The sequence below is a fragment of the Pipistrellus kuhlii genome, unplaced genomic scaffold (genome assembly GCF_014108245.1).
Source record: "Pipistrellus kuhlii isolate mPipKuh1 unplaced genomic scaffold, mPipKuh1.p scaffold_m20_p_2, whole genome shotgun sequence".
Lineage (NCBI taxonomy): Eukaryota > Metazoa > Chordata > Mammalia > Chiroptera > Vespertilionidae > Pipistrellus > Pipistrellus kuhlii.
In genome coordinates, this window is record NW_023425515.1 from 176,124,499 (window position 1) to 176,151,477 (window position 26,979).

The window sequence follows — 26,979 nt, forward strand, 5'->3', positions numbered from 1 at the left end:
CCTGCTCTCTCTCACCTCTGGTAGTTTGCTCCCAGTGTTCTCTCGGCCTGAAATATCCGCCACCCCAAAGCCAAATCCCCTGTCCCTTCAAGGCCCTTCTCTTTCCCAGAAACCTTCACGATCCCTCCAGCTGGAACCCAGCCACACTCTGAGCCCCATGTCTGCAAAGCCCGCCTTTTTGTTCCCTGGCAGTGCTGGGCACAGGCAGTCAGAGGGACCTGAGCTCCACCAATCTGTGCCTTTCTTTCCTCTATTGAGAAAAATGCAGATAATAAAATAGTTGCTACATATGAAGGCTGTTGTGAGAACGAGATGAGATAATGCAGGTGAAGTGCTGAGCACAGTGCAAGCACCCGGTATTCAATAACAGGTAGGTGGTAGCAGTTATTATTAAAAATTTAATAGTCAAGTGAATAAATGAATGAGGGAGTCCCTCCTTCCTTTGGGCTCTCAGTATTCCCTTTATAGATCTTAGCATGCCCCAAAGCCTAGAACATTTTTAAAAATTGAAGAAATAGCCAATACCGGTTTGGCTCAGTGGATAGAGAGTTGGTCTGCGGACTGGGGGGGGGGTGGAGGGGGTGTGTGTCCCAAGTTTGATTCTGGTCAAGGGCATGTATATTGGTTGCAGGCACATCCCCACTGTGGGGTGTGCAGGAGGCAGCTAGTCAATGTTTCTCTCTCATTGATGTTTCTGGCTCTCTATTTCTCTCCCTTCCTCTCTGTAAAAAAATCAATAAAACATATTTTTAAAATTGAAGAAATAAACCTTACATTTTGTGTATTAATGTGTAGTCCTAGTTGCTTTTCCTTCTAGGGGCGGGGTGGGGTCCATGCCTGGTCAGCATCGCTGTAGGCATTGCTGGTAGAAAGGGAAGGCTGCCCCTTGCCGGATCCCTGGGCAAACCTAGATAAAATCTGGTCTTCTTGGATTGAAGTGAATTTTGGCCGCAAAGAAGCTTCCTCCAGGGAACAGATGCTTGCTTTCCCACCCTCACCCCAGGCCCCATGAACCCTGTGCTCATGAACCCCAACCCTCATGGCACCACCTTGTCATTCCTAGCCGTGGGGCTCTGCCTCTGGGTGACTTTGGGCTGGTCACTGCAAATCTTCCTGAAAGATGGCCATAACAGGTCCTGCCCCTTCCAGGTCAGGCACCTCATGGAGCGAGGGACCAGGGTGGAGATGAGGAATGAATGTTCCCTTCTTTTGTGAGGTGAGGTAAAATAGAAGAGACCAAGCTGGTTCCCAGGATGTGGAAAATGAGTTGCTATCAGCCTGTGGGGAAACATAATTGTTTCCTAATCACACTCTGGACTAGAGGTCCAAAGAGGCCCTTGGGGCTGCTCTTGCCAGAGTTTCAGGGGTTGCTTCATAGGGGGTGTGGGTGAAACCTTGACACACCAAAAAGCTGCAGGAATCATTTCCCTGTCCAAGAATGGTCATCTCTTTTGAGAGAGGAAAAAAAAAGAAAAAAAAAGACACGCAAAAAAATAACTTTCCCTGACTTAAAAAGGTCGTTTTCTTATTATAAAAGTATTATCTTTATTTTAGAATTCATTATAGAACTTTTAGAAAATATAAAAGTGCCCTAAGAAGGGGAGAAGTTCATGTAATGACACCATAACTATCAAACAAAATTGGGGTTTTGTTGTATCTGCAATTTTGTTTCCTATTTGGTGGACATCTTTCCATGTGATTAAATATCTTGGGGGCTGAGGGATTGGGGGGGGGGGGCGGAGGAAGGGTTCCAGGATACACATTTGTTACCATGTATTTCAGCAACTTCTTATTGTTCAACATTTGGGATACTACCTTTGTGTTTTTGTTAGTTTTGGGGCTTTGAGGCTGTTATAAGTGCTACAATTAGTGTCTTTGTTACACAAGTCTATGCACATCCTGGACTATGTCCTTTAAGTTCCTGGAAGTGGAACTGCCGGACCAAAGGCTATTTGATGCATATTGCCAATTTGTTTTCTAAAACCGATTGCACCCATTTACACTCCCACGGGCAATTTCATCGGAATCACCAGAGTTGCCGGCGTCTTTAACTGTCAAGAAGCCCAGCCAGAACGACTCCCAGAGGCCCTCTTGCCTGGCTTCACCTTTTCCCGCCCACTCGGCACACCCGCCGCGAGCCCCACCCCCTTCGGTTCACGAGGGCCCACCCCTTCCTTACTCCTGCCGCGTGGTTGGTCGCTTAGAGCGTCCGTCGCGCTCGAGGGCGGGACAAAGGAACTGACAGACGTGAAGACGGGCCAGTGTGAGCGGCGAGGGGGCCGTGCGTGCGTGCGTGCGTGGCGCGCTGGCCTGGAAGCGCTGGACCTGAGAGGTGTGCAGGCGGTTAGCAGTGGGAGGCTTCGGCAGCCATGGCTCCCAACGTTCCCGCGGCCGAGCCGGCCCCAGAGAGTCCTAAAGGCATCCGGGCCGTGCTGCTGGGGCCGCCCGGGGCCGGCAAGGGGACCCAGGTGAGCTTGAAGGGCTGCGCTGGACGGCGGAGCCCTTGGAACCCCAAGGTCAGGGCAGCTGGAGGTCCGGATGGCCCCGGCGCGGGGCCGCGGGCTGAATCCCGTGGGGGCTCTGGGCGCTGGCCAGGCTTTTGGGGGAGGGTCCAAACGGGAGGTCAGGGAGGTGTGAGTTAGGATGAGCGTGCTTGAGGGGTCCAGGCTTGAGGTGTGGAGTTCGGAAGGCTGAGGACTGATTCGATCTCGATCTCGTAAGGAGTTAGAAGCTGAGCGGGTTTGAAGGGTGGGGCGAGCCCGAGCGGTGGCAGGGACCCCGGGTTCCCTGCTGCTTGGGAGTGAATCGCCCGGGGTTACGTTCCAGGCACGCGGGTTAGGGGATCGTTTCTTATAATGATTAATGGCTGAAGGCGGCGGAGCATCTCCAGCTCGGGGCAGAGTGGGAGCTGGCATATGCTGATTGTGCTTCTGCTAAGAGGAGGGAGGTGTGACCCGCGTGAACCAGTTAAGCTGGGGAGGTAGGGGGAGGGGGAATGGGAAAGGGTACCTCAATCTGCAGGTAAGAAAACAGGCCCGGAGAGGGCAGGTGGCTTTCCAAAGTTAGCAAAATTGGCTTAATGGAGCCTGGAACCTCAGGAGCCCTGGGGCTCCCAGTAATTGGGAGTCTGAAGTTCCCTCCTGCCCTAGCAGACTGTGAGGCCTCACTCGGGGTCTGGGATGGACCGGGCCCAGATATCCGTATTGGGATTTATGATCTTATTTAGGATTTGGAAGCCCATAGGTTGGATTATCAACCCTTGGGGTCTAAGGTCTGGCATTACTCCCCTCCCCCACCCAGGCCCCAGGCTCTTGCTGCTAAAATGAATGGGGTTCTGGGGACTGCTCTGTGCCCACTCTTCTCTTCCTATACTTGCAAAGTCTTGGTAAACAGATCATCTTGTCTTGCTCATTCTTGGGACCCCTGTGGCACCCAGCACATTCCTTGGTACTTGATGGGGATACTGGAAATGGATCAATATAGTAGGTTCATGTGATGATGAGGAGATTCAGTTCATTCCTGTGATTTTGCTTTTTAGATCTGGGTACTAGGTCAAGAAGGACCACTTAACCTTTTTTCTCGTCAGCCAGAGCTAATTGATCCATGGAACTCACTGTTGCCTAATTCACCTGCCCTTAATAACAGAGTCTCCTCTTTCCTGTTGCTCCCACCCTCAGTTATTAGGTAACCTGTCGTCTTAGACTCTGCAGATTTTTGCTGTGAGTATAAACAGGGTAGTTCGAATGCATTGGTATTTTTTTTTCTTTTCTTAGTTCATATTGAAGTTAAGAAGTCCGGTAGTGGTGGAATGGATAACCCAGCTCAGTGCTGGGACAAAGGCAGTATAGTCTAGCAAACTTTGTAACTTCCAAACCTCAGTGTTCTCGCATGAGAAGTAGGTGTCATCGTCTCTCCCCCTCCCCCCCCCCCCCTTACTACCTACCTTACTCATTTAGATAGAGCAGTGCCCATGTAGACCAAAACGAGGATCTGGGAAGATAATGTTATATGTGTGTGCAAAGCACCTGTAGTTACCTAATGACCCTGGCACATAGTAGGTGTTCAATAGTTATTGACTCCCTCATCTTAGTAACACATCTCCCCACCCCCCCAACTCAGATGTATTTCAGTATAAAGGATGATGTAGTCGGAACGAGTTGAAGAAAATTGTGAGCTGATATATTAAGGGTGCAGAAATGTGGATGTTGGTCAGGCTTTGTGGAAGTTGAGCAAGCATGCTTGAAGTAGAGGATGTAATTAGAGCTGGGACTTGAAGGAGGGGTAAGATTTACATGAATTACTTAACCTCTATACAGCTTTTCATAATTGGAACAATAGGTGGTTGTAGTTTTATGGAGTAAAAAATAAAGTGTTCATAAATCAGAGGTTGCAAAGTGGCAGCCTACAGCAGTGTTTAGCCTGCAGATGCTCCCTAACTTTATTATGAAGTTTGAATACACAGAAGAAGTCAGGATGGTATAATGAGTCCCCGTGCACACATTGTCCAGCCTTAATCCTCATCAGCTGGTGGCCATTCCTTCCCCATTTACTCTCCCTTCTCATTATTTTAAAGCAGCAGCCAGACATTATAACATTTCATTTGCAAATATTTCAGTGTGTATCTCGAAAAGATAAATTATTTTTTTTGTAAACAAGCACAATATTCCCTTAAAACATGAACGATTTTTATTAGTAGTCGATGTTCACATTTCCCTTTATCTCACAAATGTGATCATTGTTAAGTCTTAATTTACAGTTTTCCTCCTAGCTTTGTTTGTTCGTTTGTTGTAGGTTTGTTTTGTTGTTTTTGCCATTTTGTGTTTTTGTGTGTGATGGGGGGAGAAACTAAGTTATTTGTCTTAGAAGTATCCCTCTTTCTGGGAATTTTTTATTGTATCTCCATGACATATTTAACATCTTCCCCTTTCCTCTCTATTTCCTGTAAATTGGTAGTTTAATCATACACTTAACAAACCTGAGTTCAATTTTGAAGCTCACACAGGTGGTGCTATGCTGGGCATTAGGAGCCACGTCAGGTCTGCTTGTCTCTGATGATGCCGGTTCCAGAATTCATTGTGGGTGGCAAAATGGTGCGGTTCTAAATGTATCATTCTCTTTTTGTTTATTAACTGAAATGTTTCTATAAAGAGAAACTTCTCACCTGCTATTTGGTATGGTGTGTATAGAAAAGGCAGGATAAATGCTTGATTTGTTCCTTTTTTAATTAATTTTATATATTGATTTTAGAGGGAGAGGAGAGACAGAAACATTATCAATTTGTTGTTGCACTTATTTATGCATTAATTGGTTGCTTCTTATTAAATGTGCCCTGATCAGAGAGCAAACCTGCAATCTTGGCATAACAGGACAATGCTCTAACCCACATGTGTCAAACACAAGGCCCTCGGGCCAAATCTGTCCCGCCAGACCTTGCAATGTGGCCCGCACCGCGCTGTCATCACTGCACTCCGCTGCGTTTCCATCACAATGACAGTTTATGACTGTTCAGTAAACCATTCGGCCCGCGATTTAGGCTGGATTTTAGATTTTGGCCCCTTCTCTGATTGAGTTCGACACCCCTACTCTAACCAATGGAGCTACCAGCCAGAGCTCTGATTTGTTTATTTTATTTGTCAACTTCCAAAATAATAAGTTGAGCCCTGGCCTGTGTGGCTCAGTTGGTTAGAACATCATTCTGTATGCCAGAAGGTGGCAGGTTTGATTCCTGGTCAGGGCACATACCCAGGTTTCAAGTTCAATCCCTGGTCTGGAGCGGGCAGGAGGTGGCCAATTGATGTTTTTCTCTCTCTCTCTCTCTCTCTCTCTCTCTCTCTCTCTCTCTCTCTCTCTCTCTCAAATAAATAAATAAATAAATAAACACATAAAAAATAAATAAAATAAGTTGACCACACAGAATTTTCAGTTGTGAAATTTTACTTAATATCCAGATCTCTAGCTTCTCTTGAGAAGTCAGATCTGGTGGCTCGGCCTCCTCCAATCCGGCCTGGCATGCAGTTGAATGGTGAGGCTGCTTTGGGTGGCTCATGTGCTCTCTGGTCTCCTGCAGAGTCCTCTTACATTTGCCCTACTTCATTCATTTGCATTGCCTGCCTGGCCCCTGATGGTAAATGTTTGCAAGTTTTTTATATAAAATCCTTAACCTAGGTTTGTGCTCAGTAATGTTTGTTTTCTTCCCATTAGTACATCTTTTTATACATGTATAACTCAATGTATTTTATGTTGGCGTGACTGTAATTAAATGTTTCCTATTAAAACTTTTTTTTAAATATGTCTTTAAAATTGACTTTAGAGTGAGAGGAAGGGAGAGATACATAGAGACAAATATCAATGATCAGCTGCCGCTTGCATGCCTCCCATTGGGGATCCAGCCTGCAACCGAAACTGGGGCCAGTGCCCTCCCGGTTCATGGGTCAGTGCTCAACCATTGAGCCACACTGGCCAGGAACTGCCTGCTTTTTCATCAACTAATGATGTTTAAAATATATAGACTACATGGGTTATTTTATTTAAATGAGCTTACTTCCCTGTGTTCCTTTTGGGGTTGGATGTTCCTACAGTATGGCCAAAATAGATGTGTTTTGTGTTTTCTTTGCTAGCCCCTCTTCACATTTTTTTTTTTTTTTCATGTGTCCAGTCTATACCAAGTCAAGGCCAGGCACACTTAAGCAATTAATTGTCATCTTGCAAGCCAGGCTCTGTCAGTTATGTCTGCGCAGTGACACTCATTTTCCCTTTTACAGTTAGAGAAACTGAAGTTCAAAGGGCTTGTCCTCTCTGTGACGTAGTGAGTACTTGGCAGATCTTGCACCGCGTGACTCAAGAGCTCCTGCTCTTTCTGCTGCTATCTGCTGCCCTGGGGTAGATTTTTCTCCTGCCCTGAGCATGTTTTGTTGGATAAGTTTGGTGCTGAAGATGGAGAGAGCAGCCCTTGCCCTGGAGGAGGAGGTATAATATACAAAATAGCCATCCTTTGCTCGATTATGTAAGAGACTCCCGGCCAAAGACTTTACATGTGTTCTATTATTTAAGACCACAACCCTAAGAGGCAGGTCCTGTTACCCATGCGTTTTTACTGGTAAACTTCCCCCAAGATGCTCATACTGTAGCGAGGGCAGGATTTGAACTCAGATTGATTCTTGAGCAGCAGTCACCACCTTACATTGCCGCTATTAGTCAGGGTATAGGGGCAGAAGTAATCATTCATGCAAACTACATGCTAGTGCAAAGTCCCATGTGGGAAGGGACAGGTGAGTGACTAGGTTAGTTCAGGATTAGATCAAGAACTAGAATTTGCTAACAGTCTTCTGTTCTTCCTCCTACCCACTCAGTGATTTTGGTAATAATATCCCCAATTTATAGACAAGGAAACAGTCTCAATCTCTGGCCTAAGGTTACATGGTAAGTTAAGAGGCAGAGCTGAAATTCAAGCACAGGTTTCTGTGCTTTTTAAAAACTTTTTATATTGAAGTATTATATTGAGAGACAGATGCAAATGTCGTAAGCAAGCAGCTTGATGGAATTTCATAATGTGAATGAATGCATTTGTGTAGCTTACACCCATAGCAAAAAACAGCATTGCCAGGTCTATGGTGTCCTCCTGTGCTCTCTTCCACACACTCACTTTCCCAAGGACAGCCACTAAGGCTCTGTGATTTAACAAGGCCATTTAGCGGCGATTTTCAACTGGTATACCGTACGAATTTTTAAAACATGCAATACCCGACTAGTCGGGCATTGACCTCTTTTTTCCTGAGTTGTCATATTTTTTTAAAATATATTTTATTGATTTTTTACAGAGAGGAAGAGAGAGGGATAGAGAGTTAGAAATGTCGATGAGAGAGAATCATCGATCAGCTGCCTCTTGTACACCCCCTACTGGATGTGCCCGCAATCAAGGTACATGCCCTTGACCAGAATCGAACCTGGGACCCTTGAGTCTGCAGGCAGATGCTCTATCCACTGAGCCAAACCGGTTTCGGCCTGGATTGTCATATTTAAAAAATGACAGCCAACACAACAATAGCTGTCTGGTGAGAATGATTAGTTGGGCAAATATTAGTTGGGCAAAAAATATATCTTTTGGTGTACTGTAGAATTTTAGTAATTTTATGTGTGCCACGAGATGAAAAAGGTTGAAAATCACTGCCCTATAGCATCATGGTTAAGAGCTAAGACTCCAGTCTTGAGGCCTGTTGCTATTACTAGCTACATGGTCTTGGGCAACTTAGCCTCTGAATTTCTTTTTTTTTTTTTAATATATTTTATTGATTTTTCACAGAGAGGAAGAGAGAGGGATAGAGAGTTAGAAACATCGATGAGAGAGAATCATCGATCAGCTGCCTCTTGCGCACCCCCTATTAGGGATGTGCCCGCAACCAAGGTACCTGCCCTTAACCGGAATCGAACCTGGGACCTTTCAGTCAGCAGGCCAACGCTCTATCCATTGAGCCAAACCTGTCCTGGCTAGCCTCTGAATTTCATTTGTAAAATGTAGATAAAAATAATTCCTACCTCATGGATTTGTAATATATTATGGATACTAGATGCCATAAGACAACATATGGAAAAATTGCTTAGCATGTTGTAAACACTCAAAAGTTTGCTGATGTTAAGACTTCTTAGAGGAAGAGGGGATAATTGGGTGGGAGAGATAAGCTCAGCATTTGACTGTGGGGAAGGATGGAGGTTGACCAGTAGGGGGAAGGGAAAGGGTATTCCCGCATAGAGAGGAGCTTTGAGCTAATTGCCTTGGAGAGACTTATTTCTTGTCTAAGGATTATACATAGAGCAGCTGTTTGCAGCCATGCAGGGAATACAGAATGGGATTTGTGGGATAAATTTGAAGAACTTGGGGGTCTAGAAAGTTGATTATGGAGGACATTGAGTGCTAGGCTAAGATATATGGACTTCCCCATTGCCCTGGGGAGATGTTGAAGCCTCCTGAATGTGTGTGTGTTGGGGGTAGAGGAGTGGGTGGCATAACCCTTCCAACAGTGTTTTAGGAGATGGTTCTACCCTGTTTCCCCGAAAATAGGACAGTGTCTTATATTAATTTTTGCTCCCAAAGATGCGCTAAGTCTTATTTTCAGGGATGTCTTATTTTTCCATGAAGAAGAATACGGTACACATTTATTGTTAAATGAAAATAAAGGAAATTTATTACCTGTATACGGTACGGTAGTACGGTAGTTATCAACACAAACCAGACAAACTGTGAATCCTACAGTATCAAGAATTTACTCATTTATTCAATGACAATCATGTCATCATCTTCTGGAACATCATTATAACAATCCAATTCCTGAATTTCCTGGTGGATTTCTTGTGACTCCATTTCTTTCAGAATCAGTGAACCAAATCTCTCATGTTTAGCCTAGGGGGCCTTATTTTCAGGGTGATGCCTTATATTTCACTCAGAAGGAAACCTGTAAGTAGGTCTTATTTTCGGAGGATGTCTTATTTTCGGGAAACACGGTAGTTACATATATAGGAACCTTAGAGATGGGAAAATGAGCCGGAAGGATGTCACAAGAAAGTTTGAGATTAAATCAAATCTGAACAACTGATAGCTTCCCTTTACTTCCCTAAATGCCAGGCACCATGCTGAATGCTTTTGCATGTATAATCTCATGTAAACCTCATTCCCACAACAGCTCTGCAGATGGATGTGGTTGTCTGTATCTAGGGATGTAGAAACTGAGGCTTTAAGAAGGCTGCATAACTTTTTAAGGGGATACAGTGAGTACTGTAAATCTGGTGCCCACCCAAGATCTGTCCCACTAGAAAGCCCAGACTTGCCCCCACTTCCCAGGGCTTCACAGACTGTGTGCATCAGCATCCCAACACACTCAGTCGTAAACTTTTTTTTTTTTAAATCAATCTTTATTGTTCATATTGTTACAAAGGTTCCTCATTTCTTCCCCCCTCCACCAGGTTCCCACCCCACCCTCCACCCCCTCCCCATCCCCCATTGTCCTCATTTATAGGTACAGTTTATGTTCAGTCTCTTCCTCCCTCCCTTTCCCCAATAGTAAATCCCTTTTCAGATAGTAAATCAGTTACTTAGCATTTTCTCATATCAATAATACCACCACATGCCCAATGATACATTTCACACAAAAGACATTTCCAAATAGGTCAACCAGCCTCATCCAGGCCCCACCCAAGGCACTCACAGATCAACACCCCAGCCCTATACTAACTCAACACATCCAGATCTAAGCCTTCATCACTTGATTCAGCAGACCCTCAAGTTCCCACAAAAGTTTCCAGCCATGTCTGAGAGGCAGCCGTGAGGCAGGGGCAGGCGAGAAGCGAGCTGTTCTGGGCCTGGCTGCTCCGGGCCTGGCCTCTGTTGCTCTGGTTCGTTCCACAACCAGCTGCTCCGAGTCTGGTCTCTGCCGCTCCCGACCTAGTTGCTCTGGACCTGGCTGCTGCTGCTCTGGGCCTGGCCGCACCCTACCCGGCTGCTCCAGGCCTGGCCGCTCCTAGCCTGGCAGCTGCTGCTCCGGGCCTGGCCGCTCCCAGCCTGGCAGCTGCTGCTCCGGGCCTGGCAACACCAGACCCGGCTGCTCCAGGCCTGGCCGCTCCCAGCCTGGCAGCTGCTGCTCCGGGCCTGGCAACACCAGACCCGGCTGCTCCAGGCCTGGCTGCTCCCAGCCTGGAAACCGCTGCTCCGGGCCTGGCCGCACCAGACCCAGATGCCCCGGGCCTGGCCGCTCCCAGCCTGGCAACCGCTGCTCCGGGCCTGGCCGCTCCCAGCCTGGCAACTGCTGCTCCGGGCCTGGCTGCTCCCAGCCTGGCAGCCACTGCTCCGGGCCTGGCCGCTCCCAGCCTGGCAACTGCTGCTCCGGGCCTGGCTGCTCCCAGCCTGGCCTTTGCTGCTCCGGGCCCGGTTGCCATTGCTTTGTGCCTGGGCACTCTAGGCCTGGACCCCGCTGTTCCAACATTCTGTCCTTTTTTTTTTTTAAACGCATTTATGTTGGCTGGTGAGTTGAGTTCTGACTTAGTCTTTGATTTTTCAAGATCTTCTTTGTATTCTTTCTTAAGCAATTTTACTATCTTTTGCTCTCACTTGATTTCTTCACATTGAGAACTTTGGTTTCTTCTCCTTGTCCTGGGAGCTCAGCAGGTTGGCCTGTGGCACCCCTTTGTTCTCCGCGGGCTCCTGCGCTGCTCCAGCCTGTTGCCGGGGTCGGCGCCGCCCAGGAAGCAGCCCTCGGCCTTGGCTCCGTTGCCCGCGCTCAGAATTCGATGGCTCGGGGGCACCCCCCCCCTGGGGGCCCCGTCACCCAGCTCCCTGCCGGTGCCCAGCTGGCTGGTGTCCAGCAGGGGCTCCTGCTCCCCGATGCATTCCTCCAGTCTGGAGCTTTTTTTTTTTTTTTTCTCCTTCCCGCTAGGGGAGTCCAGGATCAGAGTCAACAGACTTTCCTCTGCGCGCAGTGCACTCGACTCTGGGGGCTCCGCTTTTCGCCACTCCCCTGGGATTCCGCCTCACAGCCCCGTCTCCCCCTGCCAGAGCCTGGGTCCCCAGGGTCTGGTCCAGGACTGGGGTTCAGAGCAGTCCGGACTGAGGCTCAGCGCCGCCGGAGGCTTTGTTTCTTCCCGCTAGGATAATCCAGCATCAGAGTCAACATTCAGTCCTCTGCGCACAATGTGTGCGCGACTCCGGGGGCCCTGCTTTTCGCTGCTCGCTTGGGATTCCGCCTCACAGCCCCGTCTCCCCCGCTGGAGCCTGGGTCCCCAGGGTCTGGCTCATAACTGGGGGTCAGCGCTGCCGGTTCGGGGGTTTAGCCCAGGCTGGGGGTTTTATTTCCTTCCTGCTAGGGAACGCCAGGCAGCACCCAGCCCTCTCCTCCTCTCCGGCTGCGACCTCTCCGCTCGCGCGAGCGTGCATGCGAGCGCGCAGCATGTCTCCGTACCTCAGGCTTTTTTTCAGCTCCTCTGATTTTCCTTCTGGTTTTCTCTTTCCTTCTTGTTGTAGAATTTTCAGTCAGTCGATTACCTGTAGCTCTGGACGATGTCCACTCTACATTTTAGTTGTATTCCATTGAAATTGTTGTGTGCTGCTGCGGTTAGGTGTCTACCCGAGCAGCCATCTTGGATCCCTCTCTCAGTCGTAAACTTTAAGGGTGGGCCTGGCTTTATATTTTAGCAAGTGCCCCAGATGATTGTGATAACACACTGAAGTTTGAGAGCACTAAAGCTACTGTTCTGTCTCCCTATTGGTTTTAGCCATTACTACCCACGCCCGCCTCCCAAAGTCCATCCCCTTCCCCACAGGGTTCTCATAGAGGTGATGGGCCTATTTCTCAGACTCAGCAATGGTCCGTGGGTTCAATTCCCTGTCAGGGCACAGGTCTGGGTTGTAGACTCAATCCCCAGTGCAGGAAAGATATGATCAATGCTTCTCTGTCATCATTGATGTTTCTATCTCTTTCTCCTTTCCTCTCTGAAACCAATAACAAATATATATTTTTTAAATACATGTTCTCAGGCCCCACATTATAGAACCAGATTCTGCATTTTAGGAGCACCCTCCCTCCATGGCCCCCCTTGTGATTTGGAGTAGCATTGCTCCAAGGCAAAAGCTTGAAGTGTGAGGGGAATATGGTGAAGTTACTTCATCAAGCTTCTTCTGTAGTTTGCAAGTAAAGAGTAAAGCAAAGAAGAGCCCTGGCCGGTGTAGCTCAGTTGGCTGTACATCGTCCTGTCCACCAAAAGGTTGCCAGTTCGATTCCCAGTCAGAGCACATGCCCGGTTGTGGGCTCAGTCCCTGGTAGGAGATGTGCAGGAGGCAGCTGATTGGTATTCTGCTCTCACGTCAATCTTTATCTCTCCTCCCTTCACCTTCCTCTAAAAAAATCAATAAAAATATGCTTTTTAAAAGAAAGTAATGCAAAAAAAAAAAAAATGCATGAAAGGAGGTCTTTTGTTTATTGAATGCCTACTGTGTGTCTGACGTTTTGAATCCTTATTTCATTTTATCCTCACAACAGCTCTAAGAAGTAGATGTTATCTATAATCCCATTTGACTGATGAGGAAACTGAGATTCTAAGAAGTTAAGTAACTAGCCCAAGGTCAGGGAATAAAGAGTTAGTCTGCAATGACACGTCTTCCCTATTGGAATGTTCTTCCTGTAGCTGTAGAATCCAGTCACCTGCAATAGCCCAGAGAGTCCTGGAGTTTGGGGATGGACTGGATACAAATAGAACAGTCAGGTTTTGTGCTACTAATAGCACTTTTCTGGTGTTTTCGTCAGCTTTTCCCCTTGAACAAGCTGACCTTCACATTTCCCCCCTAGTTAATTTCAACAACCAAGGAGAAGATTGGTAGGCAAGCACAGTTCTCTGGGTATGTGGCCACCGGGCAGTCTGGAAGGCCAGAAGGCCTACCATGGCCAGAGGGTCCTGACCTGCATTAGTTTTCCAGAGCTTTTAACACCTGATTTGGATTCTGTTTTGCTCTGAAGTCATTTCTTTGCTTGAACTGAATCATTCCATGAATCGCAAACCAGAATTTGCTGCATTGGGTCCCATCTGTTAAGTTTTTATTATGTGCACCTACGAAAACTCCCAATAACTGGTTTGAACAAGGATCCAAGCCTACTTTTGTAACAAAACAAGTGAGCCAGAAAGCTAATTATTAAGCTCCTTGAATTGATACAAGTTTTTTGGTTTGTTTTGTTCTCAACCAATGTTGAACTTCCAGGGTCTCTTGTTCCTAGTCTTCAATCTGATGTGTAGGCCACCAAACTGTGAACTCACAGAGGACAGAATCTCTGTCTTCTATTCATCTGTTTCCCTGGCTCCCAGGAGGGTTCTTGGAAGAGACATCAATATGATGAATGAGTAAATTCATTTCTGTAAAAATGAGTATGGACTTAGGTTAGGGGTTACAGTAATGGCTAATGTTCACTCAGCACTTACTATGAGCCTGGCCCTGCATATGCCGAATTCTGAATAATCTCATGAACCCAGTGGTGTGGGTTCTATTACCATTTCCTGTTTACGTAGAGGAATTTGAAACTTAGAAAGATGATATAATTTTCTCAAGTAACATATCTCTAACTAGCCATTGGTAGGCCATGCTCTTAGCTAAAGGCCTTACTGCCTCTTCAAACTAACAAGTGCTTACTGTTTCTCACGTCCTCTTTGTATATATTTCATCTGACCTTCATAGCTACCTTCCTTGATGGAGCCTTTTTGCCTTGTTTTAAACAGATGAGGAAATTGAGCCTCTGAGATTTGGCCAAGATAATGCAGCTACCTGGTGCCAAGGAAGGGGAAGAACTGTCTGCCTGCGGGAAACCCGTGTTCTTCACCTTGCCTCTAGGCCAGTGGCCACAGCACTTAACAATCACACACTCAATCCTTTACATGCCAGGCATTGTGCTTCATATGCATGAACTCAGACTTCATAGTGACCATGTGAAGTACTTTTTTTATTCTTCCCATTTATAATAGGGAAACTGAGGCTTATATGTCACTAATGTATCTAGCGGAAGGAGTGAAAATAACTAATATTTGTGACAGCTTCTTGTGTGCTAGGTGTACTGCTGTAAGTGCTTCACATGTATTATGTCATGTCATTATATGTTAGACTATAATACAGGTACTTTTATTATCCCTGTTACAGGTAAGAAAATTGACGTTGCCAAAATTCACACAGCCAATAGTTTCTGGCTCAGGTTCATACCCAGGAAGTCTGACTCTAAGGCCTGCAGTGGTAACTGAATTTTGGTTTTTGTTTTCTCCTCCACAGGCACCCAAATTGGCCAAAAACTACTGTGTCTGCCATCTGGCTACTGGGGACATGCTGAGGGCCATGGTGGCTTCTGGCTCAGAATTGGGGAAAAAGCTAAAGGCAACTATGGATGCCGGGAAACTGGTAGGTTTGGCGGTACCAGTGAATATTGATATTCCTCAGAGTCTATGTATGCACCTCCTATGGTCCCCACCAGTCTTGTGGAGCTATAGAAATTAAATTCAATTTCACGTGAAAGCCAGTTCCCCATCTCGTTTGCTTGCCAGCACAGATACAGGATGTTTCCATCACTAGAAAGTTCTGTTGGACAGCCTTGTGCTCCAGGGCGTGTGAACAAACTGGCACATCATAGGAGCTTTTAAAGAAGCAGGTTACTTGGCTCTGAATTTGTGGCACTTACCTTATTCACAGTATTCTGGAGGTTCCTCTGTGCGGATGCAGTGTGTAATAAACCCAATTTTTAGGGCCAAAAATCGCTAGGCCAGAACTCAAGGATGTGTTAAAGAAAGGACTTAGGAGCCAAAGGGTAGTTTTAATCTACTTTTGTGACTCTGTTCTGTGTCACTATCAGAGGAATTGCTTTTGACAGATGTAATCCTTTCTGTTTGGGAGGTATAATAGTATTTTCTCTTGTTTCTAGTCCAGTTAATCTGATTGGACAAATAAAATCTGTTATCTAAATCTTCTTTGATTAGTGCCGGAGCTTAATTGTTACAGTTATTCTGGGACATGGCTTCTGTAAATCACCTTTAGAAGTCATTTTTTTGCTTGGCCTTCTGGCTTTTTTCTTTTTTTAATTTATTGACTTTTCATAGAGAGTTAGAAGCATCGATGAGAGAGAGTCATCGATCAGCTGCCTCTTGCACAGCCCATACCGGGGATGTGCCCACAACCAAGGTACATGCCCTTGACCGGAATCGAACCCGGGACCTTTCAGTCCACAGGCCGACGCTCTATCCGCTGAGCCACACCGGTCTCGGCCCTCTGGCTTTTTTATATTTTATTTAACATGGTAGGGAAGGTGCTGGGCTTTGCCTCCATCCCCAAATTAATACTTCTGTCAGGCTTTGAGATTCAGTGCCTGTATGGAATGGTACCCCTGCCCGCCTGTCCATTTGCCTGTTTGCTTCCAGCTTTCCTTTCATGTCAGTGAGGCCCTGTCAAGCTAGAAAGCTAGCTATTCTGGACTTTGGGTCTTGGCAGAAGATCCTGTACTGAGAAAAAGTTGGGATGTGGCAATGAGATTACTTATCTCCAACCTTCACTTAGTTGCAAAGCTTACACTTTGTCCCCAAGTTCACAGCTGGTCCAGGAAGATAAGAGCATTAGCTACCAAGATGGGCAGCCTTCACTGTAATATGAGCAGGGAACCTTTTCTCTGAAGGCCCAGGAGGAAAACCAGGCTTTGAAAGCCGGGAGGGGTCCTCATTGGGGTTTTCACAAAGGCTCAAAGGTGTATTGGGCTGGCTCCTCAGTTCCTTGGTGCTAACCCAATCAGTGAACTTCTCTGTTGTCTCTTGTCCAGGGTCCCCAGGTCACTTTAACTGTGAGCCTAATCAAAATTGGCAAACAGGAGAGTTGGAGCCTTTCTGCATTCTGGCCAACCCCCACCGTCTCCTGCAGTGGTCAGGTTATATAGACACAAATTTGTGACCTTGGAGTTGGGTTAATGTCACCCACTTTAGCGGTCACCAACCTTTCAGACTTCGTGAACCACCAGTGATCCACTGGTTGGTGACCACTCACCTAGTTTATGGATTTAAACCCAAGGCTGTTTTGTCCTTGACTTCCAGGTGAGCGATGAAATGGTCGTGGAGCTCATTGAGAAGAATTTGGACACCCCTCCATGCAAAAATGGTTTTCTTCTAGACGGCTTCCCCCGCACTGTGAGGCAGGCAGAAATGGTGAGTGGGTTGGATTTGTATCACCATTGCATGATAATGATCTGTCGCCCTAAATATCTTAATTCCTTTGAGGGAAATGGGTCTGATCAAGCTCCGGTAGCTTAGGTGGGACACACACTCTTTTACAGCTTGACGACCTCATGGAGAAGAGGAAAGAGAAGCTTGATTCTGTGATTGAGTTCCGCATCCCAGACTCCCTGCTGATCCGGAGAATCACAGGAAGGTATTTGTTCCTAGAAGGTCTCTTTTTTTCATGCTTCTTCAGAGCTTAGTCAGACGATGGGAACTGCTCTTGCCTAATCCCAGTCATGAAGCTTAATACCATTTCAACATGGATTGATTTTATTTGGTGACATCTGCTGATGTGATGAGATGGGATGTGGAAAGAAGAGTAAGGGATTTGAAGTCAGACAGCATCTCCGTTCTGTCACCCTTTTACTCTGACTCTAAGCAAATGACTTAACCTCTCTGAAGCTGTTTCCTCATATTTAGAGTAGGGATAATACCTGTTTGAGGAACTACTGTGTGTGTTATTTATATATATAAAAGCCTAATGTGCAAAGTGTCCCCTTGGGAGTTTGACCGACCAGGAGTTCGATCGCTCTCTATGATGTGCAGGGTGGGCGTGGAACAAAGGGAGGTCCTGACTGGCGGCTGGCAGCTGGCAGCCACTAAGGACCCTATCTGTGCACAAATTTTGTGCACTGGGCCTCTAGTATAACATATAAAGTGCATCATTCAGAGCCTTGCTTATAGTAGGTGCTTAAGAAGTGTTAAATTCTTTCCATGTGTACCTCTGTTTTAGTGCTTTTTAAAATCTGATTTCAGTTGGAATTGCCATACTTTGCTGTAGGGTTTTTAGTAATTATACAAGTACTATGACCATCTACAAAGTTTAGAAAATGAAGGGAAATTTTGCTCATCATACAGCCACTGTAGCCAAAACCACTGTTATTTTGTGTGTATGCTTGCTTTGTTTTAAAATGCTTGTTTCTCTATAGTAGTCAACATTGAACACAAAGGCACTGCATCCAAACGAGTTGGTTGTGAAAGATGGCAGGCAGTTTCCTCTGTCCTGTTTTACTAATCCTCTGCCATCTGCTTTGTGCCTCCCAGAAATATGTTGAAAGCTCTCAGCCACTAATAGATCCTCCCACCCCTTTTTTATTGTGGGCTTTAGCTTTTTTATTTCTTGGCCATTTTTAATGGAATCACAGGAAGATGGTCAGTGTACGTCATGGAAACAGACATCCATGACCATTATTTTTATTTGCTGTATGATTTTTCACAGATGAACCATCATTTATTTAATCGTTTCCTTATTGTTGTATTTCTTCCAGCTGTTCACTTTCAAGTTGATGCTACGACCATCATAATACATGTAAATTTTTGGACTTAATTAAGGGGAAACTGTTTTTCTTATTGTAAATTTTATTACTCTGATTTCTTAATGAGGCTGAACATTGTTTCCATGTGTCTGCAGTCCAGATCTTCAAGGAGAGAGGCAGGCATATAAACAGACAGCAGAGTGCATGATAGAGGTGGTTTCCTATAAGGTTATATTAGCTACAGTGGGATCATCTTACAGTAATTTTCTTTTCAAGTGTCCAATTTTCATGTTCCTAGCTCTTCCATGAGCTCCTTCAATACAGGAACTTTTCCTTCTTTGCATCCCCACTGGCACAGGGTAGACAAAGTTGATGTAGTGGTAGGGTTGACAGGATGGGACATACCAAGCCTGGGTCCCTCATATGCAAAGCAAATGTTAATAGTAATAGGTGACACTGGAGACCTTTAATTCAGTCGGGCCAGCTTCTTGAGTGCCTGCTTTGTGCTCAGCACAGTACCAGACTCTGGGCCAGGGAGCAGGAGAGGGTATAAAAGAACAACATGCACATCAGAGCTCAGAGTTTACAAACCATACCTGAACCTGAGCTGTTGGTGTAGTAGGAAGTCCAAGAAGAGAGTCTGGGAGGAGGGGAGAAGGCTGCCTTGGAGAGGTGTATGTCAAACTTAACCTTCCTGGATAAAGAAATTCTGTTGGCTTTCCCAAAGGGAGTAGATGCCAGAATGAGTATGGGTTGTGGGAGCGACTCCAACTGGGGTTGGTGGCAGGGGTCTGTCCAGAGTTGGAGGAATGGCCTGGGGACACGGGGGGGGTGGGGGGCGCTGGGCAGAAGAATGAGTGCTGTTGGGAAGGTAGGGTGGAGCTAGACTGGGGAAGGTCTGCCAAGGATATGACAGAGTCAGGAATCCTGGCATGTTCTTAAGCCACAAGGTATTGTGGCAAAAACAACATTCTAAGAACATTAGCTTGGTCCTGGCATACAGGCTAAATGGGGAAAGGAGAAACAGACAGGGACTCCACCTAGCAGCCTGCCTGGCCCACATGTGAAGCGGTGGAGGCTTTTAACTGGGCGTGGCCGGTTGGGGATAGAGATTCTGAAAAACAAACTACAGGCTTGTTGTAGAGGGTGAAACAGTGAAGACTCAGTCTCTCAGTTTGGAAGTGAGTGGTTTATTGTGACTCCTCCCTCGCAGTGGAGGAGACGGGACAGCCAGACTGTTGTTTCCAGGTTCCCTCTGCACGTCAGTGACAGAGCTGGCACCAGAGCCTGCTTTCTGCCCTGGAATTAAGTCAGGAACTAGTAGTTTAATGTGGATCTTATTTAAATCTGACATGCTAAGAACCTCCCTTTAGATACCTTCTGAATGAGCATAGACCTCACTTCTGATAAATTTATGAGTCATTATTTGATTTCTTGAATAAGTATGGATGGTAGTTTGGGGTTTTAACCTATTCAGTGTTGGCTCTCTAGTATCCTAATTATCCTACCAGTTGGTTCTCTGGTATAATTAGCCTAATGTCTCCTACCGCCCCATTCCGTGGGTGAGAATACAGGTGTCTGAAGTGCCGCGCTCAAGGTCCCAGTGACCGCAGATTCCCAGCCCCGACCCCTCCACCTCGAGGCCAGGCTCTGTGACTCATAGAGCTGTTTTAGTTGGAACTTAAGGCCAATTCTGTTTTGAGAACTTGGAGATTGGGCTTTCTTTTCCCTTTTAAGGAATGAGCCTTGCATTCCTCTTTAAATGATGTTTGTGAGTTGGGAAGCAGTACTATTGTTGTAACTGGAGGGCTGAGGGAATGTGGGAGTGAGCAAGAGAGGTAGAGAGGTGGGCAGGAGAGAGTCGTGTTTATTGCCAGCTGGCTCTCCAGAAAGGGAAGAAATAGGATCCACATCTCACGCCATCCCATTCCCAAAGGGAAAGCTATAGCTAAGCTGGCAGTCTGTACTCTCCCTCCCCATGGTCTCCAGTGTGCACAGTGAACCCCTCCCACAGCTGAAATACAGGAGGGCCCATCCTCACCTTACATGCTGCAGTCACCGGCCCACTCAGTGCAGCTAATTTGCTCTGCCATCACCTCTCCTCTCCCCAGTGCTGTAAATGAACCATCTTATGCTATAAGTGAATCACTTGGCCCCCCAAAAATGCGCTTATTGAAACAGAACATATTTTACACAGTTGCAGCTCTGAAGTCTAACACAGTTTTCCCACGTGATGAGCGGAGATATTGATCCCTTCAGCCATCAGAGCCGTGGGAGGCTACCCGTCCCTTGGAGGAGCAAGGGACGTCTAGCCCTTGGAGTACTGTATTTCTGTGCATGCCAAGAGCTGAGAAATGTTGGGACGTTCTGGTCTACTAGACCTTGAGGAGAGCTGCCATCAATTAAATAGGCAGACCTTGGTTGATACGGACTTGGGAAACCACACGAGCTTGAGCAAGTGGGCCCTGGCTGTTGAGCCGTGTTTGGCCTGCCTCCTTCCCTTCTTAGGTTTCTGGGCTCCGGTGGCGTGGCCTCACCCAATCAGTAACACAGACATGTTGCCTAAGGGGGCACAGCACAGATGCAGCTCCAGTGCCAAACAAGTGCTGCTGCTTCTTGAGCTCCTGATTCCATGACTTGTTTAGTGAGTTATTTTCCCGGCGCCCTGACTACGGCAGTGGATGGGCTCTCTTTTATCTGCATGATCCCAAACGGTGCTGCTTCGTGTGGTGGTGTGTGCATCTGTAGCACCTTTCTGGATTTATAACCAGACTAGGTTAGAAAATAAGGTTGGTTTCTCTGTCCTCTGTCCCCCATAGCATTTTACACAAATCTCTATTAAGGGTTGCCTGGTTTATTGTGGTTATTTATTTCCACATTTGCCTCCCCCACTGGATTAAGCACTGCTTGTGAGCAGGGAACTTGACTGGTTGCTCTGTAGCCCCTGGATTCAGCTTAACGCATGAATGGGACTAGGCACTTAATAAATGTTCATTGAATAAACGGGTGAATAGAATGAATGGCTGTATTAAACCAGCACCAGAGTTCCTCTTTCAAATCCTGAATGAGGTGGTTATACCAGCTCTTCAGCCGGACAATCATTTTAATGTGGGGTGAGAATAGGAAACATACCCACTCAGGCATAAGTCCAGTATCTTCATAAGCAAGTGTTGCATATAGCCGCGTTCTCTGATGGGTTAAGGTCCTGCACCCAGCTTCCCTGACTCTGCTCATCACCTTGAAGACCCCTGCAGTTCAGGATTCTTTCAGGCCACCTGACTTGTGTTTCTTTGCTGTCTTTCAGGCTGATTCACCCCTTGAGTGGCCGTTCTTACCACGAGGAGTTCAACCCCCCAAAGGAGCCCATGAAAGATGACGTATGTAGACCAGAACAGGAAATTTCCTTTTTTTCCCCTTCCTCTTTATTTCTTTTTTCTTTTCTTTTTTTCTTTGTTTTTTCCATCTTCCCTCTGTGTCTACCAGTATTACTAACCTAACCATGAGAAATATTAGTCACGTAAACCACACGGGCTGTGGCTCATCTATGCAGCATCTCTCCAGCTGGTTTATTGCTCGACCTTGAGGTGGATACCAGTGCCAGCTATCTTCAGAATGTCCTCTCTCTAGCGATTCTCCTGTCCCTGAAGATTCAGAATATTTTGGCTAGACTGTCACATTCTTATGACAGTCTTTAATTGGTTGCAGGTGTAAAAGGGAGAGCCTCTTACATGTTCACTGTATCATTTGCCATAAGTCGTCCATTTTGTATGTTTTAGAGCATGCAAGCAATAGTAAGAATTTCTTGTATTAACCTTTGTCTGTATGGGTTCCAACGCCATCATGTGTTAATTTTGTCACATTTCACGGAGTAGTTATACCATTCAGAGTTCGTTTGCACTTCACTTATTCCTTTCAGGGCTGACACCCTAGTAAACACAAAATACTTAGGCAAAACTATAATAATAAAAGTGTAATATGCTAATTAGACCAGACGCCTTCTGGGCGTCCTTTGAGATGACCTTCTGGATGAAGCCGAGGCTGCGATGGAAACCCTGGTCCTGGGTGCCTGCTGGCAGCCAGAGGAAAGCCCGGGTCCCGAGTGCCTGAGGGAACTGGTGCCAGCAGCGGGGGAAGGAAGGCCTACCGTACTCTTTTTTTTTTTTTTTTTTTTTTTTTTTTAATATATTTTATTGATTTTTTACAGATAGGAAGGGAGAGAGATAAAGAGCTAGAAATGTCAATGAGAGAGAAACATCGACCAGCTGCCTCTTGCACACCCCCTACTGGGGATGAGCCCACAACCAAGGTACATGCCCTTGACCGGAATCAAACCTGGGACCTTTCAGTCCACAGACCGACGCTCTATCCACTGAGCCAAACCGGCTTTGGCCCTACCGTACTCTTGCACGAATTTCATGCATTGGGCCTCTAGTAAGATGATAATTGCTAATGCATCCCTGATTTTGTATGGTCTAGATCACATGTGTCAAACACAAGGCCCGCGGGCCAAATCCGTCCCGCCAGGCCTTGCAATGTGGCCCGCACCGTGCTGTTATCACTGCACTCCGCTGCGTTTCCATCACAATGACAGTTTATGACTGTTCAGTAAACCATTCGGCCCGTGATTTAGGCTGGATTTTAGATTTTGGCCCCTTCTCTGATTGAGTTCGACACCCCTAGTCTAGATTGTCTTGTCTTTCCCTCCAATGGATTTTGACATCAGACAGCAGCTCAAATCTGCATAAGGCCTTCCATTGTCCTCTTCCTGTTTTCAGATCACTGGGGAACCCTTGATCCGAAGATCAGATGATAATGAGAAGGCCTTGAAAATCCGCCTGGAGGGCTACCACACGCAGACTACCCCACTAGTGGAGTACTACAAGAAGCGAGGCATCCACGCTGCGATCGACGCCTCCCAGACCCCTGATGTTGTGTTTGCGAGCATTCTAGCAGCCTTCACCAAAGCCTCATGTAAAGACTTGGTTATGTTTATCTAATGCTGGGTCTATAAAGGAATTTCTTTCTTCTTCCTGTCCCTATTGGGAGTGGGTGGGAATGGCAGACCAGGCAGAAGGAAGCTTCCTCAAGCCAGCTAGAATATCATTTGATGTATTGATTAAAAAAGCACTTGCTTGATGTATCTTTGGTGTATGTGCAACTCTCATCTCATCTATATGTGTGTGTTGGTACAGGTATGTGTATACTCTCTACTTTCTAGGTTATAGGTGAGGTAGCTTTCCCAGCTGTTAACTTCTTTAGAGATATTCTTGATTTTTTTTTTTTTTACTAATATCTACCTCAGATATCTGCCAGGTACCCCATTCCCTGATATTTATTCCATTTCCAACAGCTGATTAGAAGTCCAATGTCAAGTGTAGTCAGGCAGGGCCCAAGTGCCTGGTGGCAGATTGTTGGCAGGGAATTCCACCTGTCTCCTAGCCCATGGTGAAAAGCCTCATGAGTCCATGTATGGACAGGATTCATTGATTCCCTCCCCCCCTAAATGGAAGTCAAAAGGTACTTAAATTACGGATTCCAGAAATTAGTGGAAGAGGGTGTCATCAGAGAAAGAGCCAGGCCAAGCTGGAATATTTTTGTGGCCTGCATTATGGTTCTATAAAATAGGGATCATTTGGACTCTGTGCTTGAAAACTACATGTGGCCAAAGAATTAAATCAGATGACAGATCCTTTTAAATTTAGACTGTCTTCTGAACACCCATGCGGGGCATCTGAGAGCAGTCAGTATGCTTCCTCAAAATACCTTTTGTTTTTATTTTTATTTTTTGCCTGTTTCCAAGGATGAACAAAACAGTGATTTGGAGGAAGTCTATTCTTGGATTCGTTTTGATTAGAATTTATTCAAACCCAGTCACTCTCCAGGATACGAAACACAAATCAGATGTATACCTTTTAAACTCAAACCCTCTCCCTTCCAGATCCAATCCTTCACCCCTTACTTCATGACGATGGTGGCCACAGACTCCCCAAGAAACGATCACCCAAAAATAAAATCTTCTATGACAGTAGCCAACTTCCATGCCTAACTCAGCTCCCCAACTGTAAAGCATTTCCTGGGTTCCATGCTGTGCCTTTTGATCTCTGGTGTGATTCCTGGCAAATGGACAAATTAACAGACTGCTGGGAGGGACCATGAAAGCAGCAGCCTCTGGAAAAACCATTAGAAAACCAGTGGCAGGTCCAGTAAACAATGCCTCCTGCCCTGTCATCATCTGCTGACGCAGTGCAGTGACTCTCAAGTGCCAACTGCCCCTACCTGAACTCCCCTGCTCTCTCGGGACTACCGGAGGGCTTGTCCTCTGCCTGGAAGCTGGGTGTGGGTATGTGGCTGTCTTGCTTCTCTCTCTGTCTGGTTCAAGTGAGTGTCTGCTGGCTCTGCTCTGCCTTGTTTCCCTGGCTGTAAACCAATTCCTCCGCCCAGTCTGGTGTGTGGTGTTTCTGGGAAGCACATGACTTCTGAGAATGGGAAAAGGAAAGGAGTGAAACCAAAACTGTCAGCTCTTGTCTGCAGGGAATGGGATCCTCTGGATGAGGTGGCCTCGTGAATCTTGGAGTCTACTCCCCTTTGACCGGGGACAGTGGCAGGCACTTGGCCTCAAAGTCGAGCGGTCCTTGAATGTTTGCTAATTGAATGTGCATGATCCTTGCTTAAATATTTGTCATCCTTCCTGTACATTTACTTGTGCATACGTGCACAACACGTGTGTGATATTTGGGCTGCGGGTAAAAGCTAGATGTGGGGATGGGTATGCCTTTGTGGGGGTGGTTAGGATTCAACTTTCGCTTCATTTAATTCCAGAGCCTTAACCTCGGCAAGCATGAGAGCGTTCAACTGGCAGAGAAATGCCCAGTGTTTAATGCATTTGGTTGCTGGGGCGTGCATGCCAGCCTTCTCTGATGTTTACTTGGTTTTTAAAAACCCATTTTGTTCTCTCTTGTTTTCCTCTCTATTTCAGCCTAGTAACAGAAGGCCAGGCGTGACTGCACCACTGCTCATCACCCCGCGGCGTGATCCCTGCTTTTAGGTGCTGGGCAGAGGGGAGGGGTGGTCAGGGGAAGGATGGAGAATCAAGAGTAACGAAGGGCTCACGAAAAATATTGGAAGGGCAGCAGTGTTGTAGTGACGTGATTTCTTTCACATATAGTATGAGTCTTAAAGAGTGTGAGTAATTAATTTTTTTTAAAGACTGATTGGAGGATATAAGTAGAAATAAGGAGGTGCAGTACCATTTCTAAGGAATCAAGTTTTCATTTACTCTGGACTGGTAACAGTATTTTTTAAAGCCAGTGCCCTGAGACCTCAGCTTTTATCTCAGAACCTCATGGGTTGCCAGCCCAGGAGGGCGGGAAATCAAACTGTTGTCCTCTCTGTCCTATAACCAGGGACAAGGAGGTTTTGACTACTGACACTGGTTCCCCACACCCTGTGATCAAAAAATCATCTCCACATTTGAAAGAGATACAGGGTGTGCTCTCGGGGGCAGTGGCCCAGCAAATCAAGTTTACATGAGTCGGGGGGGGCGGGGGGGGGGCAAGCCGATCTCACTTCCTTGCCGACCTACCACCCGCTCTCAGCAACCACCAGTGTGTGCCACAACTCCACGCTCTTGCCTTCTTTCATCCATGGTGTGTGAAGGGACCCTTCAGATAAATGAGCGAGTGTCCTAAGCAACATCATCCAAAGATTGTCCTTCTGGTCCTCACATCCTGTGACTGGGATCACCCGACAGCACTGTGATGTATTTTCAATGAGGTGCCTTTCTTGAAGACCAAATACTGCCTTGTTTGGCCCCTAAATCAATAAAGTATGTAAAAGTTTTCATCCCCTGTTGTGGCTTTTTTTTTGTCATTTTTAGGGGATCCGGGCTAATAAAATGACGTTGGATTCTTTATCTGGCTTGGAAGCCTTTCTGTGCTCACTAGAAGCTGTGAGGTAGGAAGGTCCAATTGTGTGCTCATAAGAGGATCCTGCACCCTCTTGACCTTTAGCTCATATGCAGGCTTTTCTTGGACCCATGGACAGGGCAGCTGGGTCTAGTGGAGACAGAGCTGTGCTTGGAGCTCAAGGGATGTACAGCAAATCCCAGCCAATTATAGACTCTGCTTCTGTTCTGTTGTCTGAAAAGAGACCAGTGATGCTGCCTTCTCAGACTCATTGGCATTACATTAAGTTTATAAGGAGAAGCTTTTTGTCTGGCACGTAACAGAATATGTGCTACACGGATCCAAATATACACAGAAATATCTGTGTCCTGCCGGGCTGGATAATTGTTGAGCGGGCAGTTGTCCGCAGCCCAGAAAGCCAGTTCTAATCCTTAAGCTAGGTTTTTGGCTGCCTTTTCAGATGCCTCTTTAACACCCTTGGTTGCTTCTTTATAAATCCACTTCTTCCCTGACACTTCTTCCCAAAATTGTTTGACTAAACAGAAACAATTTCCCGTGCTTTGCAAGGGCTGCCAGTGCCAGAGAGGTTTCTGGGAAGTGAGTGTGCTCCCTGAAACCAGGGGAGCAGGACCGCCATTCTCAGGCTCCTGTTGGGGAAAAGCAGGGTTGTTACTGGCCTGTTAAATCCTCCCCAGCCAACTCCTCTCTCCTGCTTCACCACTTCCCACCTCTGCAGAGTCATGACTTATTTGCTGTGGCCTCTTCATTCCCTGAGCTATTTAATGCCCCCTAAAAATTTTCTTCTCTACCTTGAGAAATGTTTGTCAAACCAGTCCACACGGTATGGTGAAAGAATAAACTGAAAGAAGCCCAATGAGCTGTTATTCGTTCACTTCTCTAGGCTTAGTTTCTTCATCTGGAAACATTGGATGAGCTAAGAATCACCACTGATCCTGCAAGACCCTCACGCCAGGGCTTGTGCAGTGGCTTCATATCCCCGGCCTCCTGACCCTCATGAAGCATCCTAAGCGGTCAGAACTGTCATCCTCTCGTAC

The 26,979-nt window shown here is 46.4% G+C and overlaps 2 protein-coding genes across 5 annotated transcripts in view; one reads left to right on the top strand and one right to left on the bottom strand.

Moving 5' to 3' along the window:
* HPCA (hippocalcin) overlaps positions 1 to 26,979 on the bottom strand; it is a 226,769-nt gene that overhangs the window by 115,486 nt on the left and 84,304 nt on the right. The window lies entirely within an intron of this gene.
* Positions 2,270 to 25,859, top strand: AK2 (adenylate kinase 2). Of its 4 annotated transcripts, none has more exons than XM_036444786.2 (7): positions 2,280 to 2,468; positions 14,786 to 14,911; positions 16,582 to 16,692; positions 16,821 to 16,915; positions 21,325 to 21,397; positions 22,796 to 22,991; positions 24,997 to 25,859. In XM_036444786.2, exons 1-7 carry the CDS (start codon positions 2,370 to 2,372, stop codon positions 24,999 to 25,001), a joined length of 705 nt encoding a protein of 234 aa, XP_036300679.1. In that variant the 5' UTR covers positions 2,280 to 2,369; the 3' UTR covers positions 25,002 to 25,859. The 4 variants fall into 4 exon arrangements, with proteins under 4 accessions (XP_036300681.1, XP_036300678.1, XP_036300679.1 ...); XM_036444787.2 differs by lacking the exon at positions 24,997 to 25,859 and adding an exon at positions 13,020 to 13,083 and having other exon boundaries at positions 2,325 to 2,468; positions 22,796 to 23,160; XM_036444785.2 differs by lacking the exon at positions 24,997 to 25,859 and having other exon boundaries at positions 2,275 to 2,468; positions 22,796 to 23,160.

What these genes read in the sequence shown, in the direction of transcription:
- AK2 (XM_036444785.2), top strand. Translation starts at nt 2,370, where the DNA reads ATGGCTCCCAACGTTCCCGCGGCCGAGCCGGCCCCAGAGAGTCCTAAA. An exon ending in GGGCCGGCAAGGGGACCCAG is followed by an intron (nt 2,469 to 14,785) that starts GTGAGCTTGAAG and finishes TCTCCTCCACAG; the next exon opens with GCACCCAAATTGGCCAAAAA. An exon ending in AGGAGCCCATGAAAGATGAC is followed by an intron (nt 21,398 to 22,795) that starts GTATGTAGACCA and finishes TCCTGTTTTCAG; the next exon opens with ATCACTGGGGAACCCTTGAT.